Source organism: Asterias rubens, chromosome 18 (genome assembly GCF_902459465.1).
Source record: "Asterias rubens chromosome 18, eAstRub1.3, whole genome shotgun sequence".
Lineage (NCBI taxonomy): Eukaryota > Metazoa > Echinodermata > Asteroidea > Forcipulatida > Asteriidae > Asterias > Asterias rubens.
Window position 1 is genome coordinate 728,685 of NC_047079.1, and position 18,950 is coordinate 747,634.

The following is an 18,950-nucleotide window of genomic DNA, read 5'->3' on the forward strand; positions in this document are numbered from 1 at the left end:
GATGATTAACAAAACTATCAGTTCTGTTGTCAGAGTTGACAACACATATATATGCTAGGTCTTCAAATTAAAATATTTGGAAATGTCAGTATTTTTTTAAATAGAAAAATATTGCATTTCTTATTCACAAAACTCAAAGACTTGGAAGCACTTATAGACCTAAAACGTGAAAACAACATCTAATTACTTGCGAGGTCTGTGGACAAACTCAATTGACTTTATACATTAGACAGTCTCAAAGTATAAACGTATGCTATGCACAGCTGCTATAAATCATAAAGTTGGTTTTTGTATGGTATTTAACTTACTTGTCAAGCTCTGGGATAACTTTCCCAACAGCCTTAGCAGCTCCTGTGGAAGCTGGGATAATGTTCTGGTGAGCACCACGACCATCACGCCATTTCTGTTTTTAAAAAAAGAGTACATTTTGGGGAAGTCAAACAAAAGAACAACAGTGTGAACCATTTGTTGCATGCTGACCTAGACACATGTATTCCTTTTGTGGTGATTATTTATATCCCAGGGCTTAAAATTAACACTAGTCTTGGTGCAAGACGTTTCTCGTTTTCCTTTCACGCACAGCGCAGCCAATTCACCAACAGCGCCCGCACTGACTCACCTGACTTAGTCCACCCACCGCCCCGCGAGAAAAGTCTTGGCCCGTCTGCATGATTGCTCGGGAAACTCCCGAGCACATTCCAACCATGCCTCTCTGCGCTGGCCTGCATAATTATGACGTAACAGTATCAGCATAATTTCCCAGTCAGGTAACTGTACGTTTTCGGCGCATCGCAACCAGAAACAGCTAGGCTTCGTTCCTCGTATGGCTTGTTGATAGTGTACTGTGGGTGTAGGGCTTGTGATGTTACGTTCGTCTTTTAATTTTTTTAAACCTGATTGCTGATGACAATGTGTAAATATTAGTTTGCCCTAAAATACGTTTTTGGGGAAGATTTTAAGCATTTCTTTAAAAGCAATTAATTGTGGGGGATGGAATCTAAAATGTTATGAACGAGGATGTTTAGGAACAGAGCTAAACAAAAATCGATCGATGTACACGAACAAGAGATTTTCTGGCATCTTTCAAGGGTAACTTTGTACGTTAAAATAATTATAGGGTCGTTAAGAATGCCTGAAAGTAATTTTCTGCAGACAACTTACACAATGTACATCCAGGATACTTCTGTATCATACTCATAGCTTGGTCAACCCATGGAGGAACAAACCCCATGGTCAACCGTTGGTCACATGTGAGCCTTTGAGTAATTTGACATGTCTTTGCGAAGATAAGAAGCCCAGCCACAACACAACGTTGCTGTCGGTTGTGTGCTGTGTGCATGTGTACAAGAAGGTAGGGTAAACTGGGGTAAAAAATGCCCATGGGGTAAAAATGCCCACCTGACATGTTTCTACCATTACTAAAAAGTTACAAGATGAATTATTAAATGGGATTTATTTCTATTGAGTAGCCCTTGTATAAAAACTAATAATACAATAAATTTAATTCACTGTCATATTTAAAGGGTATGTAGGTGAAGTTGAAAACAAGTTTCAAAAAAATTTTTTTAAAAATTGACCATCGTAGCTTTGGCCTGTAGTACTTCACATGATTTTGTAAAAGAACAAAACGTTTAATTTTTTCAATTTTTTGGTTGATATATAATATTGACAAAGGTTTATATACACAACACAACATCATCAAAATTCTAGAATTTTTTATAAAGAATTGCTTTATCTACTCCACGGCAGTAGAATAAAGCAAGACAGTTCCCTAAGAACAACTCTACCTGGCAAGTAGATACACACATGGTGTTACCGCAAACCAAATATACAAGAATTGCTTAGTAATGTTTTTTGAGTGGGCGTTTTTACCCCAAGCAAAATCAGAGGCCTCGGGGTAAAAACGCCCGGTAGCATCTTTGATGTAAAACTTGATTGTAGCCTTATTTATCTCTTAAAACCTCAAGGTTAGGCTTTCTTCAGCTGTATTCTTTGGCATGAGTAACTTTTAGCTACTCGAAGTCCACTATTTTTAGAATAACAATGTATTTTTGCGATTTATTGTTCAGGTTTGATCAATTACAGAGTGTTCAATACTGGACTTTTATTGGTCTATTCCTACCCCTGCCAAACATCCAATGAAGTTAATATGACTTTTCTTAGTTGGGGCACTCAGATACATGTACCTAGACACTGACCTAATATGAAAATCTTAGAACAAGCAAACTAACATTTCATGTGGGCAAAAGGGGGTTAAAAATCTCAAAAAGTCACTCATATCAGTAGATTTGTGAAGTTTTGAAGGCTAAGTGGATATATTACCCCCTAAAAAATCAGGCTTAGAGTCAATTTTGAAAGTGGATTCTGTTAATTATCTATAGAAATTCTTTTCTAGATTTTGAGCAATGGGCCTTTGAAATTGCCCCAAACTCACCAATACCATAAGGGATGAAACAGGGGTCATGCTCAAGGGTCAAGGGTCGTATCTATTTATTTTGTATACACTTCTTTATTTTTAATTTTTTTATTATTTAAATCATCTAATTTGAATATTAGGGTAGACCCATCAGTTTTAGGTAGAACAAATTGTTTGTGTGTGTGTGAGTGTTCATTGTACGATTAGAGGATTTTTTAAAGACAAAACAAGAACACAAACTGAGTCAGACGCGTTCGAAGTCAGTACCAAGGTGAGTTGGTGGTCAATATCGCAGAAATAACAACAAAACAGGTCTAGCTTCCAAATGAAATTAGTCTCCCTTGATTATTGGAGGTATTTCAGTGACCAGGAGCTTTAGGGGGTAATGTCCCTGGACCAGAAGACCCTAAGCTGGAGCTACAATGTATGGGTGTTATTATTTTAGCTTAGCAATGTTGGTCAGTTATAAGCCTACAAATTTGTTGTGTGCAAATTATTTTTAGCAAATTTTTGACTTCCAAGCTACATAAGAATAACTGTTAAATTGATAAAGTTTGTAGTTATCTGTGTTTGAAAAGTTGTTTGTATTTTATATAGTTTCCCCCGAGTATTAAATACTGTGATAATCTCTTGTAAAATCATCTTTTGACAAACAAAATGTGGGCGGGCGTTTTTACCCCGTAACCCGGGTAAAAAATGCCTGCCAAACTTCCTTCCCCTGGAAAATTTTCCCTGATCAGCATGATTACAATAAGTTTATATTTGCACACATTAGAGGAAATACATGTATGTAGCGGAAAAAACAACACGTTTGTTTCCTAGTTTCTCCTAGCAATGCTGAGTTATTTTGCAAAAACTAGAAAAACGGGCATTTTTACCCCAGTTTACCCTACATGTCAGACATGTGTATACATGTCCTTTGCCCATCCCGTGGCCACTTTGACGTGACAATGTTCACAAGGTATTCATGGAGGAAGACAATTTTGGCGAACGCTTGTGATCTCTTCTCCCAAAACTGTGCCATAATAGTTAGCACCAATAGCATGCAGGCTATCTTTCTGTATTTTTAAAATAATGTGCAATATACCCGAGGTACAAGTTACAACTTCTCTCATCTGCTAATAAAACACCAGACTCCTCGAGTCTTGTCGATGCGGTCACCAATATTTTTATAGTATTTTTACATGGACTAATAATTTCTTCCCTCCATCAATCGATCGTAACCGCCGATCTCTAATAATAACAAAGATCAGTGATCGCAGACTTTGCATGCGCAATAAAACGCACATGGTGTGTATTTTCCCGGGTTCCTGCCGTAGAATGCAGCGAGGCTTTTACAACACTTTGAGACGTCTTTTAGTGCACACAATAAAAGTGTGGATGCACACTTGTTCGCTTTATCGGTAGGTAAAAAACAATTAAAATTTTACTAATTTATCAAAAGTTTGACCTTACACCACATGGAACTACCCCCAAATTTTTAATTCAAATTCACACTGAACTCAGAGACTACATATTTTGAAGTGAAAAATCTGGAAAATTGGAAAAATCTGGAAGATTCTCATGCCTGCATGTGGTTATATGCATGCCTGTTTGAACGTTTGTAAACTAAAAGGAACAATCGCGATCACAATAGCGATCAAGATTTCCCGGCCACATCAAATCTAGCATCAAGACTTTGTCAAGTCATTTTACAAAACAACCTCTTGTAAGGATTTTACCAACGTACCCCTCATTTGTTGTAAAAGGGAAACATTTGTTAACTTGCCTATTAGACTAGTAAAGGTAGAGTGTTGACTTGCCCACCCCTAACTGTTTTCACTAGCATTTGGTGACTGGGCAATATCTAATTTCAAAACCCTGCAATGTAATAATTACAAATCAATTACAAAAGTTTTGACAGGGGGAACACACTGATAAGACATTGCAAAAGAGGAATGCATTTTAGAGACTTATCATGCAGCTACATTACACAAACTAACCTTTGCACTTGGTCCATCCACTGTCTTTTGTGTTGCAGTATAGGCATGCACTGTTGTCATCAACCCCTCAGCAATGCCAAACTTATCATTTATCACTTTAGCTAATGGTGCAAGGCAGTTCGTTGTGCAAGATGCATTGCTGAAAATTTTAATAACAATATGCACATTATTTACACCCAGTAAAAATATTATCAGTTGAATAAACAAAATGAACAATACATGCGTACAAATGAAGTATCATACTGTGAAGTGTTTTGACAGAGTTTTCAATAAAAGATTCTTCTTTTTCAAAAACACATCCTTGACAGTACACATTCTAAAAGAAATGTTAAAGCGATTTGGAAAAGCAACACCGCCCCAGAAATATTAGCAAAACAGTTAACTAACCTAAAAACAAATTTCATCATCATCAATTCATATCAAAGGGCTTGACAAACTTTACAATAGTTACATAGACTTTGAACTTGTCTTCCTATCTAAACCAAAAGAAGAAGAGAAAAAAACATAGTTGAATGCTTTGTTTTGAACTCTGAGGCCAAAATAGTATGGCATATGGAGTTTGAACATGCTTTTGTTTCAGTGGATGAAATATCAAAAAATATCAAACCAAAGATCAATGACCTCTCATCATGACCTTGGAAAATTGCAATTGCATTAGACAATAGTGTTTCATGAGCGTCATGGCCAAGTGGTTTAGAGCATCGAATTCAAGTACTGGTGCTGATTCACCGGAGTGTGGGTTCGAATCCCGGTCAAGACACTTGTGTCCTTGAGCAAGATACTTTACTATAATTGCTTCTCTTCACCCAGGGGTGTAAATGGGTACCTGCGAGGGTAGAGGTTGATATTGTGTATGAAAAGGCCACAAGCGCCTTACAGGCAGCTCAGGGCTATATACTCCCCAGGGAGCTGAGAAACATTACAGGGATGTTATTGGCCTTATGACCAGGGCACTAATGTAAAGAGCATTGATACGGTTGTTGTGAAATGCGCTTTTATATAAGAATTTGTTATTATTAATTTGTTTTATTTCAAGTCCCTACACTCATTGACACTATGCAAATTTCTTTTGTTCTCAGGTCCACACAACCAAGCTAACATGCACAAGCCAGGCCAAAGTCGGTGAAAGTGACAAAGTCAGCATAAAAAATCGAACGTTGAACCGACGACGGGAAGGTCGGCGTCGGTTTTTATACATTGTACGAACATTGGTAAACAGTATGAAATACTAATAGATATTTTGTCATAACTTGGTTATGATAGGGACAACCTGAAGTCGGGTAAAATAGGTTGTGCCAACAGCGGGAAATATTGTGCAGTGAAACAGGTTGATTTCCAACATTGAATTAAACATTGTTAAAATACCGGTAACCTAACGTCTGCATTACGTCGGGAAATGTTGTATCGTCTAAGAGGTCACTATACAACGTTAGTACAACATAGTTAAAATAGAGGCAACCTAATGTCTGCATCTATAGGTTAGGCTGTCAAAGTTTTTCCATTTTGTATTACCTTGTTGTTTGTTTAGTTTTTGTCGCGGCGAAATTACTTTTTAGTTCGCGGATATTTGGTCAAGCAGCCCAGTCCATTTTAAGTTGTATTGTGTCACGCGTAGTAAAACTTTGTTCATTTTTCTGAGGTCAAGGTTCAGAGAATTCCTTATTTGGTCATTATATTTGGTTTGGGTATTGTGAATGGCCACATAATGAACATGGTATGTTGTAATGTACATGTAGGTGTGGCAACCATGGAAAGGTTTCATGGGTGGGGATATTGTGAATATGGAGTAGTATCGCAATGACTCCGACCAAGCAGGATCGCATTTAGCGAGAGAGAGAGAGTGAGTAAGAGTGGGTCGCGGCGTGAGGGTTCAGCCCTCGCAGGTTACAGGGAAGATTTGACCGTACCTAGAGAGTACGAAATTGTGTTTTGGAAAATCATCAGTGACCGTTTTCCACCGGCGCCCACCCTAAACTAAAATATTGTAAATAACACTAAAACTAATAGTTAGGCCAACCAAAGTGTGAAATTACACTTTGGACAGCATAGTTTGTTAAAGGCTGGCATCCATGCTAGATGTATAGATCATGGGCTCATGAAGGGTGGATGAAGGGTGGATGCCAAGCTTGATTTTGAATTTTAAGGTAATTTTGAGGTCAAAAAAGGTCAAAAATCAAGATTTTCAAAATTTGTATTCAATTTGATCTCATTTGATAGATCTATCCATAAAATATATTTTTTACTTCATGTTGATATTACAAACCTATATAATTAATGGATAAACTTTGACCTTGTACACAAATGTATAGCAAAAGTGTGATTATCTTGAAAAGGGTACATTTTGCACTCCCCATCCTCAATGGTGCATATATTTGTTTCAAACAACTTTTTTTGAAAGGTAAATATACCCTGGAGGCAGTTTTTGAGTAAGAAAAACAAATTCAAATACCACCTTCATGTGGAGTAATCTAGCGACTCATTTTGAGGTCAAAATTTCAAATAAGGTCAAAATTTTGCATTTTTGAAATTTTCACCTTATTTGACCCCAAGTGGTAGCTCTATCCATACAATATAGTTTCATTATCATATTGACATGCCAAGTCTGTGAAATTATGAGTTAATCTTTTGTCTTGTACACAAACGTATAGGAAAATTAAATCTTAAAGTGCAATTTTTTCAAAAAGTGCTCATGTTTTGCACTTCCTATCCCAGCAATGCATATAACTGTTTGAAAACAACTTTTTTTGAAAGGTCAATATACCAAGGCAGTTTTAACAAAAATCATAGCAAAACTTTCTGTGGTAAAATGAAATGAGAAGGTACATGTATGCTATTCACGCAGAATAGTTTGACATAGTGTTACAGTTTGACATGGTGCCTTTTGATTTGCATCCTTATAAAAGTAGCTCAAATCAAGCATCTGACATAGGGGTAGTCCAAACAGCTTCCAGGTAACCTCACTCTTAATTCTTTTAAGCTCCTGTGTGTCTGTGTCAATATGAGAGATGAGACGTCCATGTATTCCTGGTTTATGTTGTGTGAAGTTTCAGTGCATCTCTTGTCTCCAGACGCTTCTTCGCCTTATTTACCAAAGAGTTGGAGCCTGACATGGTTGATGATTTTTACCAAGGTGCACAAGTGATGCACAAACTGCTCAATGAGAGCAAGTTCTCCATTACGTCCGATTCCCTTGACATATTAACTTTGCTTCTGGTCATGTAGGAGGCTGTGTCGCATCATGTAATAGCAAGTCTCTAAGTTACTGCAAAAATCGGGTAACGTGCATTTCTCTCCATGTTTCTGACGCTTTTGAACACATTAAGCTCACCAGTAGTGACATTTCTCCACCTGCAAAGCACTCTTTTCTTTCATTGACTGCCTCTATGCATGGAGCATCAACCGGGTGTCAGCCTGCTAAGGTGTCCTCAAAACGTCATCTCTCCTAAAGGACCATGGCTTCCGTAACAAAGGAACACCCGCCTGTACTATTCCTCATCTTTCCAGTAGACCCTTGCCCTTCTCTACGAAACAACTGACAACTCTACGAAACAACTGACAAGAACTTGAGATCAGCTTTGTTCAAGGCATTAAATAGCCCATACATAATGTGTAGGAGTGGGACCCGGGTCTATCAGTGAACTTTCGAATTGGCTCTTCTTTCCCATTCTCTTTGACCGTGTCACTGACTTGGTGGAGCCTTCTCCAATCTAGCGATCAAGTACCACCTTGTAGGTTCTCTTCCAAAGTACTTCCAGTGGTAGCATTGAGCAATTGTTGCAGTAACTTTCTGTCGGTTTTGATAGGCTTTTGTACCGTACATAATTCTTTTGGTTGAAACAATTGTATTGTACAGATCAGAGAAAGTTTTTGAGCAATGTTTTTTTTCAGGGCATCACTAAAACCAACAGTTTCTTGAAGTAGACAGTGCTTCCATGGTCATCATATACTGCGTCCCATGATCAGGAGTTGTTATAAGATCACTTACCACATCAACTGGTGCAATGTCTTTGGTTGTCAAAGATACCACACGTACGTTCTGAGGCAAAGTTTAGTTTATGCGCATGCGCGACTTTCGGGCAATTCAGTATACTAAGTTGCAGAGGTAAACAAACAAAGTTTTCGCGGGGGTTTTACTTTCATGACATTTTTTTCTGACAACTAGACCTCTTTCACGTCACATTGAGCCTAATTTTGACAAAATCCAAACGGAAAAAAATATGATAAATCCGTCCGTGAAAAATTTGAATTTTTGTTTACATTTGTTGTCGGTGGATAAAAGGCACTTTTGTTTTGGCTGTAAAATTGGCGTTAAAGTTTTTAGAAAAAAATTAATAATAGAAAATGGTTCTTTAGAGTATGAAGTTCCCGGAAGTCTGTAAACTGCTTCACTACCATTTTTATTTTGTGGGTACTGGGGGTACTTTTCCATCCGTCATGTGTGTCTGTTCTGATTGTATTTATACACTGAGTGATAGGGAGCAGAACTGCATGCATATTTAGTATAGCATACGACGTAAGAAGAGCAGTCAGTACACCAAGTCAAAAACGCACCTTAATCAGCCAATGATGAATGGTAAGTTTTAATAATGAATGGTAAGTTTTAATAATGCTTTCATTACCATGGTTAATATTTCAGTTCCTCCATCGTTTTGGTTACTCTCAATTTGATCTATTGTTCACTGTAATGATATGTGACACATTTTTTAATAATTAACATGCGAAAAAACTCTGATTTTGAATATTTTAGGCCTATTTGGTTTATGAACATTGATATAGCACATCCACCAACCATCATGACAAATATTTATTATTCATTCATTTCTTGATTGCAACTTACAATAATTCAGACAATTTGTATAAAATTAGGCAAGAATAAAATAATGTTTTCTTTGATTTTTAGTTAGGCCTGGGCGACAAGTGAAATTTACTATTTGAACAGTACTAGTTTTTTAGTAGTCGTGGCGGCACGATTAATTAGCGAGTATTTGAAAAAACATAGCCGCGACTCGATTAAAGCAATCAATAAAACGAACTAAGACACTAGTCACCCAGCCGCACTAGTCACCCAGCCCTAATACTAATACATTATTCTGCTTGTTGATTAGCAAACACAACCCCATACAACCATCTGGTAAATTTTATTTTAAAAAATTGTAAACTCAGCTTTTCTTGTTGTATCTATGCCTCATATATTTCAGTACAACATGCCTGAAACAAACCTTTCCAATTTTCTATTTTTCGTTCAGGAGCACAGCTGAGTTTCCATGGAAAGAGCACTGGTTTGTTGCACTTCATATAGTGGCAACCTTGATGGAGCCCCACTCATTCTGAGGACTTTTTTCGCCTTCTTAAGAGCTTTGAAGCCCGGTTCATACTTCAAGCGACTGCGAATCTGCTACCAATTTTGACATCACTAACTCGCAATAGATAATTCGGGTCAGTTGACTTTGTCAGGTCAACTCCTGCGAAACATTACATCACTGCGAAAATGGAGCTGTAGCGTAAAACTTTGAATTGCATTCGCATTCGCAGGAAGTATGAACTGGGCTTTATCCTGCTTTGAAGTAAAGCACGGCCATACAGTAATACCCAGCTCATACTTCCTGCAAATGCACATGCGATACAAATGTTTATGTCACAGCCCCTTTTTCACAGCAAACGTTTCGCAGGAGTTCAACCGACGAATTTGTGATGTCAAAATTGATAACAGTTGAACTGAAATCAACTCTGCGAAACATTCGCTGTTGACAAAATTTGTATCGCCTTTGCAATAATAGCAGGAGCTATAAATTAAAATCCCGCTACATACTTCCTGGGAATACAAAGCAAATTTTTACGTCGAAAAATTGCATTGAAATAATTCCCATTAGTCGACTAAAGCCCAGTTCATACTTCCTGCGAATGCGATGCGAATTTGACGTGAACTTGACGTCACAACCTGCCCTTCGCAGCGATATTCGCAAGTGAGTTGAGCAGAGTTGAACTGCTGCGAATTATTTGTTGCGAATTTGTGACATCAACATTCGCTTCGCCTTCGCAAGAAGTATGAACCGAGCTTTAAGTGCTCAACTCCTGCGAATTCGCTGCACTGCGAGGGCAGGGCTGTGATGTCAAAATTCGCTTCGCAGGATGTATGATGAACTGCAAGTGGGCTTTACTCCATGGCTGCTGACATACTTTCAATCAACACAAATGGTTATCAGTGGCTGCATAAAAACAAGTGGAAATAAAAACAATATTATTCCATGAGCCATTTAAATTTTTCTTTATTTAATGTAATTTGCTTATGACTTCATGAACATCTCCCTCCAACCCCTTTGTCATGTTGAAGTTATTGCCAAGTTTAATAACAATGTGACCTCCAAGCCCTTTCAAACTCCAACCCCCCCCCCCCCAATTACATTTCTTCATGAATAAATTTGTCAATAAGTTGAACTTGATACCTGGCCTTGTTTTGAAAAGTCTTCTGTTATTCCTCCTGACTGATGTAGTTTTGTCCTTTTAGGATATGGGTGGCAATTCTCTTCGGCTGGGGTCTAATTGTTTAAAATTTCCCCTGTGCTTTATAAAGGCTGAGAGTACTTCGTTAGTTTGTTTCTTTCCCAAGTCTAGAGAAAGTGCCTCAAGAACAGTAGCGTAATGCTCAAAATGATGATTTCTAAAATGCCTTTTTAAAAAAAATTTTGAAAAAAAGGTAGTAAGAAAGTGTAAGCATGTTTGATCATTTAAACCATTCATCTTGTGAAATCTTCACAAAAACTTCTGAAACTGAGAAATTAATTAGTTTATTTAAATGTTTTTGAACATAAATTTGCTGTGAAATGATTACCTTAGCAACCGGTTTCTGGTCCATTTCACATCTTCTTAGTAGTTGTGTCACTCTATGGGGTTTTGTTTTCGTTTCTATATATCTTCAAGTGTTTGTAACGCAAATTTGAAAACAAAATTTCAAATTAGGCGCGCTAAAAAGATTAATTAAAAGTGTGTAAGCGAAAGCCCGCCCTCTGTTGTCAAGGAACCACAAACCATAAATTTGTGAGCGGGTACCAGAACGCTGGTGCATGATTAGAAACTAAATATTGCAGGGCGAATGGGGGCAGAACGTTTGTGACCAGTGGTATCTCTCTAACAATATCAGAGTCTGTGTCATCTTCTTCGCCATTGGGTTTAGTCGGAACACATCAAATCTTAGTATAATTGTTTGGTATGAAAGCTTCAAACATCATCAACATCTCTGTCTTCTTGAGGAGTTTCATATCTGCCAGATGAATTAATCCCTATGACCAAAGTTACTGTGGTCATACATGATGGGGACAGCAGCATTGCTGAAAAAGCTCCCGAGATTGGGGATCAAGTATCTGTCCTTCCAAGTCCTGGATCTCAGTCAAAAATCTCCACCATCTCAATGTAATGAGACCACAGTTAACTAGTTGGGAGTTTGGATTTCCAGAGTGCTTGTTGAATTTGTTTATGAGCTCATTATGACCATTGTCACTCCCTAGAAAATCTGACATCTAGGCAACTGTGCTCTGGACAGTTCTGCTGTGTGATTGCCGCCCCTCTATTTGAACTGCTAATACCACACTTTGGGCAAGTTTTTCAACTTCCACATATTTTTGTTTAAACAATTTTAACCAACCAATATTCAAGCACAGACCATTCAATGTGCCACAGAGCCTCGCAGGTCAGTAATGTCCTAAATTAAAGGCGCAAAAAAAGGCTTTGCCTTGAAGCATGGGCTCAGTCATAAATTATTGGCTTCATTAACACCCGCCTCTGTTCACAAGTAGGCCTAACCAAGCCCAGCACTTTCCATGTGTTGGCAATTAGCCTTCAGAAAGTTGAAGCAGTCATATAGTCCACCCTCGAGTAAAATTTAAGTCTCAAGCTTTGGACTTGCCCTTATAAGTTCATTTCCTCTGCTGTGTATAGTGGCTGGGCAACTGTGATGATGGTATGTTTCTGACGTGTGTTGTTACCACAACGTGATTGATCAAAGTGATGAGAGTGTCATTGTCGTCTGAAGAGTAGTGAGAATTCTTTCAGCAAAGACACTTGACATAAAAGTATGTCAAGCTGTAGTGGTTTTGTAGTGCCTGGCTACATGTAGCTCTGGAGTAAGCTTTGAATAAAGGCACTCCAGATAAGAAAGCATACAATGTATCACTGCACGATAACCCTAACCCCCACCGTATGTATATAACTAGGATAAAACAACATTTTACTGCAAAAAGAATGTTCAACATTGTTAATTCACTAATGACAGTTGATAATTTTACTGCGTACTTGGAAAGATTGGGAGTAAAATAAATTAGTAAAACGTTCAAACTAATTGCATGAAACAGCGTACGCATTTCTTGTTTCAATTTACCACTTCGGAGGGTGTAATATGATTTTTTTATTTTATTTTTATTAAAAACTGCCTTGGTATATTTACCTATCAAAAAATGTTTGTTAAAACTATTATATGCAGTGCAGGGATAGGGTGTGCAAACAAATATTTTGTATCAGGGATGCAAGTGGCTCTTTCCTTCAGAGCCTGAAATTTTGTTTGAAGAAAAAGGGATCACCGCCCGCCCCCCACCCCCCCCGACCAAAAAAACTATAAAAAACAAAACAGCACTTTTTTAATAAAACATAAAGAAATAGAAAATTCTGACCACCCACCCCCCCCCCCCCCCCCCCCTCTTGCCAAAAAGGCAGGCATAGTCTGATTTTAGTCTTGAATTTTCCGTTTGTATAATATCACAAATTTCAAAACGTAAACAACTTTTTTTCATTTTTGGATGAACCTATCCCCTTATTTCTGCCTTTATAGTATTTTTTTTTTCAACCATGTTGATGGGTTCGTATTAATGTGAGGATCGGTTGAATAAAAAACTTCTTTTGCAGTTGAATTTTTCGATCGGTGTCAGCAACGCACATTATTAGGAGGGTCCAATTCAACTCAATGCAACTAGCTTGGTGCCACCAACTCGCCATTAACTCCTCCAAAATAAATTTAAAATCCACAAAAGATGCATAGACTATGCTAAAAGAGAGTTTTAAAAGTTTGAGGCTACATTTCGATTGTAAGAATTTTGTTTTTTGATCGTGAAAAAAATATCTCTACGCTACAAAGCCGTCGATCGCCATCGGTCACCATCTTTCATTTCATAGGCTTGTACAAAATGGCCAACAGAGGGCGCTTTCCTGCATTTGGAACAGTCTTGCCACAAGCCGTGAATGATTGGTACTGCATGTGTAGTATGTACTGCAATTTATGTTAGTTGATCGCTGAGGCGTTAGGTCAAGACTAGTTTATACCTGCCATCTTGGAAGTGGTTATGTTGGCTAGTTGACAGCGAGTTGACGGCAGCAACATAATATTTTCTCTGGCCAGATGAATTACGGAGTGCCAGAAATTTGTTTTCCATAAAATATATTCTCCGGCCAAATGAAATACGGAGCGCCTTTGCTTTGCTATACTTTTTGTGTACAAGGTCAAAGTTTATCCTTTAACTACATACGTTTGTCATATCAACATTAACTTAAAAATACATTTTATGGATAGATCTATCAGTTGGGGTCAGATTTTGTCAAAATTTCAAAAATGCAAAATTTTAAACTCAAAATGAGTCGTTATGACCCCCACATGAAGGTGGTATTTGAATTATTATTTTTTCTCAAAAACTGCCTGGGTATATTTACCCTTCAAAAAAAGTTGTTTGAAACAAATATATGCACCATTGAGGATGGGGAGTGCAAAAACAGTTGGTGTACTCAAAATGTACCCCATTTCAAGATAATCACACTTTTAAATTTTGTTTTGCTATACATTTGTGTACAAGGTCAAAGATTATCTGTAAAGTACATATCAACATAAAGTTAAAAATACATTCATTAATACCTCAGATAGTTTTGCAACACAAGGGTGTGTATAAACCTTTGTTTATGACCAGTAAAAAGTGTTGAAACATAGGCATGACACGCGAGTTTGCACCTCTGCTTATAAGACAGTTTCTTCATTCCTATTGGTCGAGAGCAACGGCCGGGAAAGTTTGTGCCACATCCCGTGATACGCGCGACACACACAGCATTCCCTTATAAGGAGTTGTTTACCCAAGGGCCTTGACTGGGCCTTACCATTTCATAGCTGCAGGGGTGTTGTGTTGAAAGAAATCATTGAAAAATTATAATTTTTGCATTTATTTTACTTTTTGACCATAAGTGTTGATGTTTTTTGGCCGAAAAGGTATTTATGAATGGGAATCAAAGTGTGTTGAATTGGTTTTCAACTAGTGGTTTAAACTATGCCGAGGCCTGATTCTTGATAATTTACCTCGACTTTCGTCTCGGTAAAATTATCAAGAACCAGGCCTCATTGGGATTAAACCACTAGTTCAAAACCTCTTTAACACATATTTATTCCCTTACTTTTGATAGATCTGTCAAATGTGATAAAATTTGACACACATTTTGAAAATCTTGATTTTTGACCCTTCTTTGACCTTTTGACCTCAAAATGACCTTAAAATTTAAAATTCAAAATCAAGCTTGGCATCCATCCATTTTTGTCAAGGTATTTTGACATTTCTTGGTTAACTTTTTCACTGTAGATGACCACCCAACCCCGGTATATATGCATGATGCTCAACCCTTGATTGTGACGCAGTGAGTCCAAGTCAACCACTGACTGACTTCATTGGGTGAAAGCCACATACTTGAAGAACTGAATGTCTAAGTCACCAAGCAGGCAAGAGACCAAGTCAGAGCGTCCAAAGTAGCTGAGAACACGGGTTTTAATTTGAGATTTATTTTAATGTAAACCAGCCAAAGACGTGCTCTTAATTTATTAATGAGATCTAGTGGATAAACCCTCAAGATCAAACTAAAGAAAATGTAAATAATTTGTACTTGCATAAACCAAGGTCAAAAGCAGAACCTTTTAGTTTAAAGTTAACAAGAGAAAGTTGTGATTGTAGCGATTTCGGCCAAGGCTTGAAGGAAGCACACTTAAAGGAACACGTTGCCTTGGATCAGACGAGTTGGTCTATTAAAAAGCGTTTGTAACCGCTTGTTATAAAATGAATATGGTTGGAAATATGTTTTTAAAAGTAGAACACAATGATCCACACAAGTTTGCCTGGAAATTGCGTGATTTCCCATTTTTGGGAATCAAACATTTGACTCCCATAAATGGCTGATCGTGTTAGTCGACGAGGTAAAAGGAAAAACATGCAATTTCGAGGCATAATTGAGTGGATCATTGTTGTCTACTTTAAAATCTTTCTGCCCATATGCATTTTATAACAAACGGTTACAAACTCTTTTCAACGACAAACTCAACTCGACCTACATGTGTATCCAAGGCAACGTGTTCCTTTAAAGTTAAGACTAAAAAGAAAATTGTAATATACATTGATTTATAAAAACATTAACACAAATGTTTAGATCAAAATCCGATATTCCACAGGCCTTTCAACTACCTCTTAATTTCAGGGTTCAATTCAATTTTGATTGAAAAACTTTGCTAACATTGGTCCTTACGGGACACAGTTCGACTAAACAAATATTAATATTTTTAAATATTTTAAAAGAACAGAAGAATATGATTGGATTCAGCCATTAATAAACTGACCACTCACCTTACAATGTGGTCCACATTCTTGTCATACTTTTTATTGTTAACTCCCATAACAAACATTGGGGCATCAGCAGATGGAGCACTAATAATGACCTTCTTTGCACCTGCCTTGATGTGTGCTTTGGCCTTTTCTATTGTAGTAAACACACCAGTTGACTCCACTACATATTCAGCACCAATATCACCCCATGGAATTGTGGATGGGTCCTTCCTATGAATAGAATTAAATCAACACAACACCACAATTATTATAGTTAATACCACAATTATTACAGTCAATACCACAATTACATGTATTATAGTCAATACCACAATTATTATAGTTAATACCACAATTATTAAAGTTAATACCACAATTATTATAGTCAATACCACAATTATTATAGTCAATACCACAATTATTACAGTCAATACCACAATTATTGTAGTCAATACCACAATTATTATAGTCAATACCACAATTATTATAGTCAATACCACAATTATTACAGTAAATACCACAATTATTATAGTTAATACCACAATTATTATAGTTAATACCACAATTATTATAGTTAATACCACAATTATTATAGTCAATACCACAATTATTCTTTCATTTTTATATACACGTAGACCTAAATGCTGTCACCATTTGTGCATGATCTGTAATGTTGCTCTCCATGTCGTGTCCTAATTTCGCCGACACCTAATCACAGACATAAGATGCAGACACCCACCACCGACTGGCATTTAAATTAACAGATAGTACTACAGACATGAAAATACACATTGAGTCTATTTTGTTAATAATGAGACCCCAATCCATTTCAAATGAATATTATACAAACACACAAAATAATTAACTACATGAATGGCACCGGTGAATCAGGCAACATCAAGGCATCATTCAATATCGGTAATCACAGTGAATTACACAACATCAAAGCACCCTTCAATCTGGGGATAATCATGGTGAATTAAGCGACATTGCAGTACCATTCATTCTCGGTAATCACGCAACATGTCGCGTGGGTATTGCAAGTTTAGCGCGTGCGGTCATGCACCACTCGTGAGTCACGCGTTAATATACCGACAGCTATTTGACTTTTTTTCTACAAAACATGTTATCGCGTGTGGGTTTCATCGCACAGCATCTACTTAATTTCAATCGGTACTGTATCTAGAGGAGAGAACTGAATCATGCAAATAACTTGAATCAACAGTCTTAAAAACAAATGTTTCTACAGTGTACAACAAATTTTCTCATTGGGCGATATTGCCCTACTGCCATAACTGCCAGCGGTGTGTATACATTTTGCAGCACTCTTAGGAAATTATAGAAGAAACTATGATCACAAGGCAGGGTGTTGATGTCGATGCAGTGAAATGTTTATTGCTTATTAATTTAGCATTAGATTTCTTGAAGAAAAATATTAAATATAACAGGTTTTGAAAAAAATAGTTGTGTTTGTATAACAAATAAATGTTGCAAAAAAAAATGCAAATTGGATCACAAATATGCAATCCGCATTTTTAAATTGCATTTTATAGACATATTGACTGGCAATGAGGTAACTATTGCACTTTGAGTGACCAGAAGAGGGACCTTTTTCCCAAACAGTTCCAATCATTTACAGGCTTGTGTTCTTTGATATCTTGTTACTTTGCATGCAACAATAAATGCAAGAAACATTGAATGCTAGAGGGCATTTCATAACAACTTGATGGCAAAAAAATAAACACGCTCTATTTGTGAAATGTTCCAGCGCACTAACAGGCCTCGATTACAAAGTTCTTAGAAAAAGGCAATTTTGACATTGGAGCAAGCTAAAATTGTTAGTGCAACAAGGGCAACCTGTAAAAATAGAAGGCACAGAGGCTACTAAACTATAAGTTGGTGTCAATGTTTTTTATTGATTTAAAAATTACCATCTTTATTGAATAAGTTTCATTACCCTTAAAATGGGCTTGTGTATAAAACGAAATCTACATAACTTGTCAGGGTTCTCCACACGGGATTTTGGACAGGCGGGGTGCGACCATCCAAATTTATCAAAATACCAAATGCACCATTTCAATAATGCAGAGCCCAAACAAAAAATCTTGCAAATTACTTACGATGAACTGAAACCACTTAAAATCACATGCAAAGATCGATCTTCGGAGTGTACAGCAGCCGTACAGAAGTCAGCTGTCAGAAGGCAACCCTACTATATTTTTAGCCGATTAACGGAACCTTGTGTCCAACACTCAATAATTGAGCCGAACCCGCGATATCATTATTGTACATTGTCCAGCCGGGGCCCGAGGTTATATTACATTAGCGTTAAAACACACAGTGTGTGATAGAAGCAATTAGGTTTCGCAAGTTTATGGATATATATACAAGTACAGATACCTAAACGTCAACACTTTATTCATGTTCACGTGGGGCGTACATATATGCGACTTTCGTACTTTGCACACAAGTAGCAACTGATACGGGAGCTCATACACGTCGTAGAAAAACGAATACTGTTTTGCAGCCTTTGAGTCGTCTTTTTGTCCCAGATCAAAACTTTTTCCCACGGAATTGCTTTAAGTAGTATCGTGCTTGATATAGATAGAATTTGTTTTTTTTTAGTCATTTGCAAGCAAAACAATGAGAAAATGCAGTGTACACAACACAGGGTCTCTGCTCGTCGGGGAAAACACTCATGATGAATGTGAGCGCAATCAAGTGACACATACCTATATTTTGCAAAACAAAATCCAACACGCGGCTCACCTGAACGGATATGGTTATCATATCTGTATCTGGTTCTGTATTCGCATGCTGGCAAAACCTCTCTGTTACAGATCGGAGAGCAGAAAAGAAAAAATACCCAGACGCGAACCTGAAACTTTCATTACCAGTAGACATGTAGAAGCTATCGGGCGATCGTGCACAAAATTTGCTTCCAGT

The 18,950-nt window shown here is 37.3% G+C and overlaps 1 protein-coding gene across 1 annotated transcript in view; it reads right to left on the reverse strand.

Moving 5' to 3' along the window:
* Window positions 1-18,950, reverse strand: part of LOC117302277 (glyceraldehyde-3-phosphate dehydrogenase-like) — a 63,994-nt gene that overhangs the window by 21,351 nt on the left and 23,693 nt on the right. Inside the window, exons 5-7 of the mRNA XM_033786142.1 lie at window positions 16,026-16,235; window positions 4,399-4,537; window positions 309-403 (exon numbers count right to left, since the gene is read on the reverse strand). Coding sequence (XP_033642033.1) covers window positions 309-403; window positions 4,399-4,537; window positions 16,026-16,235 — 444 coding nt within the window. The remainder of the gene's footprint in view (window positions 1-308; window positions 404-4,398; window positions 4,538-16,025; window positions 16,236-18,950) is intronic.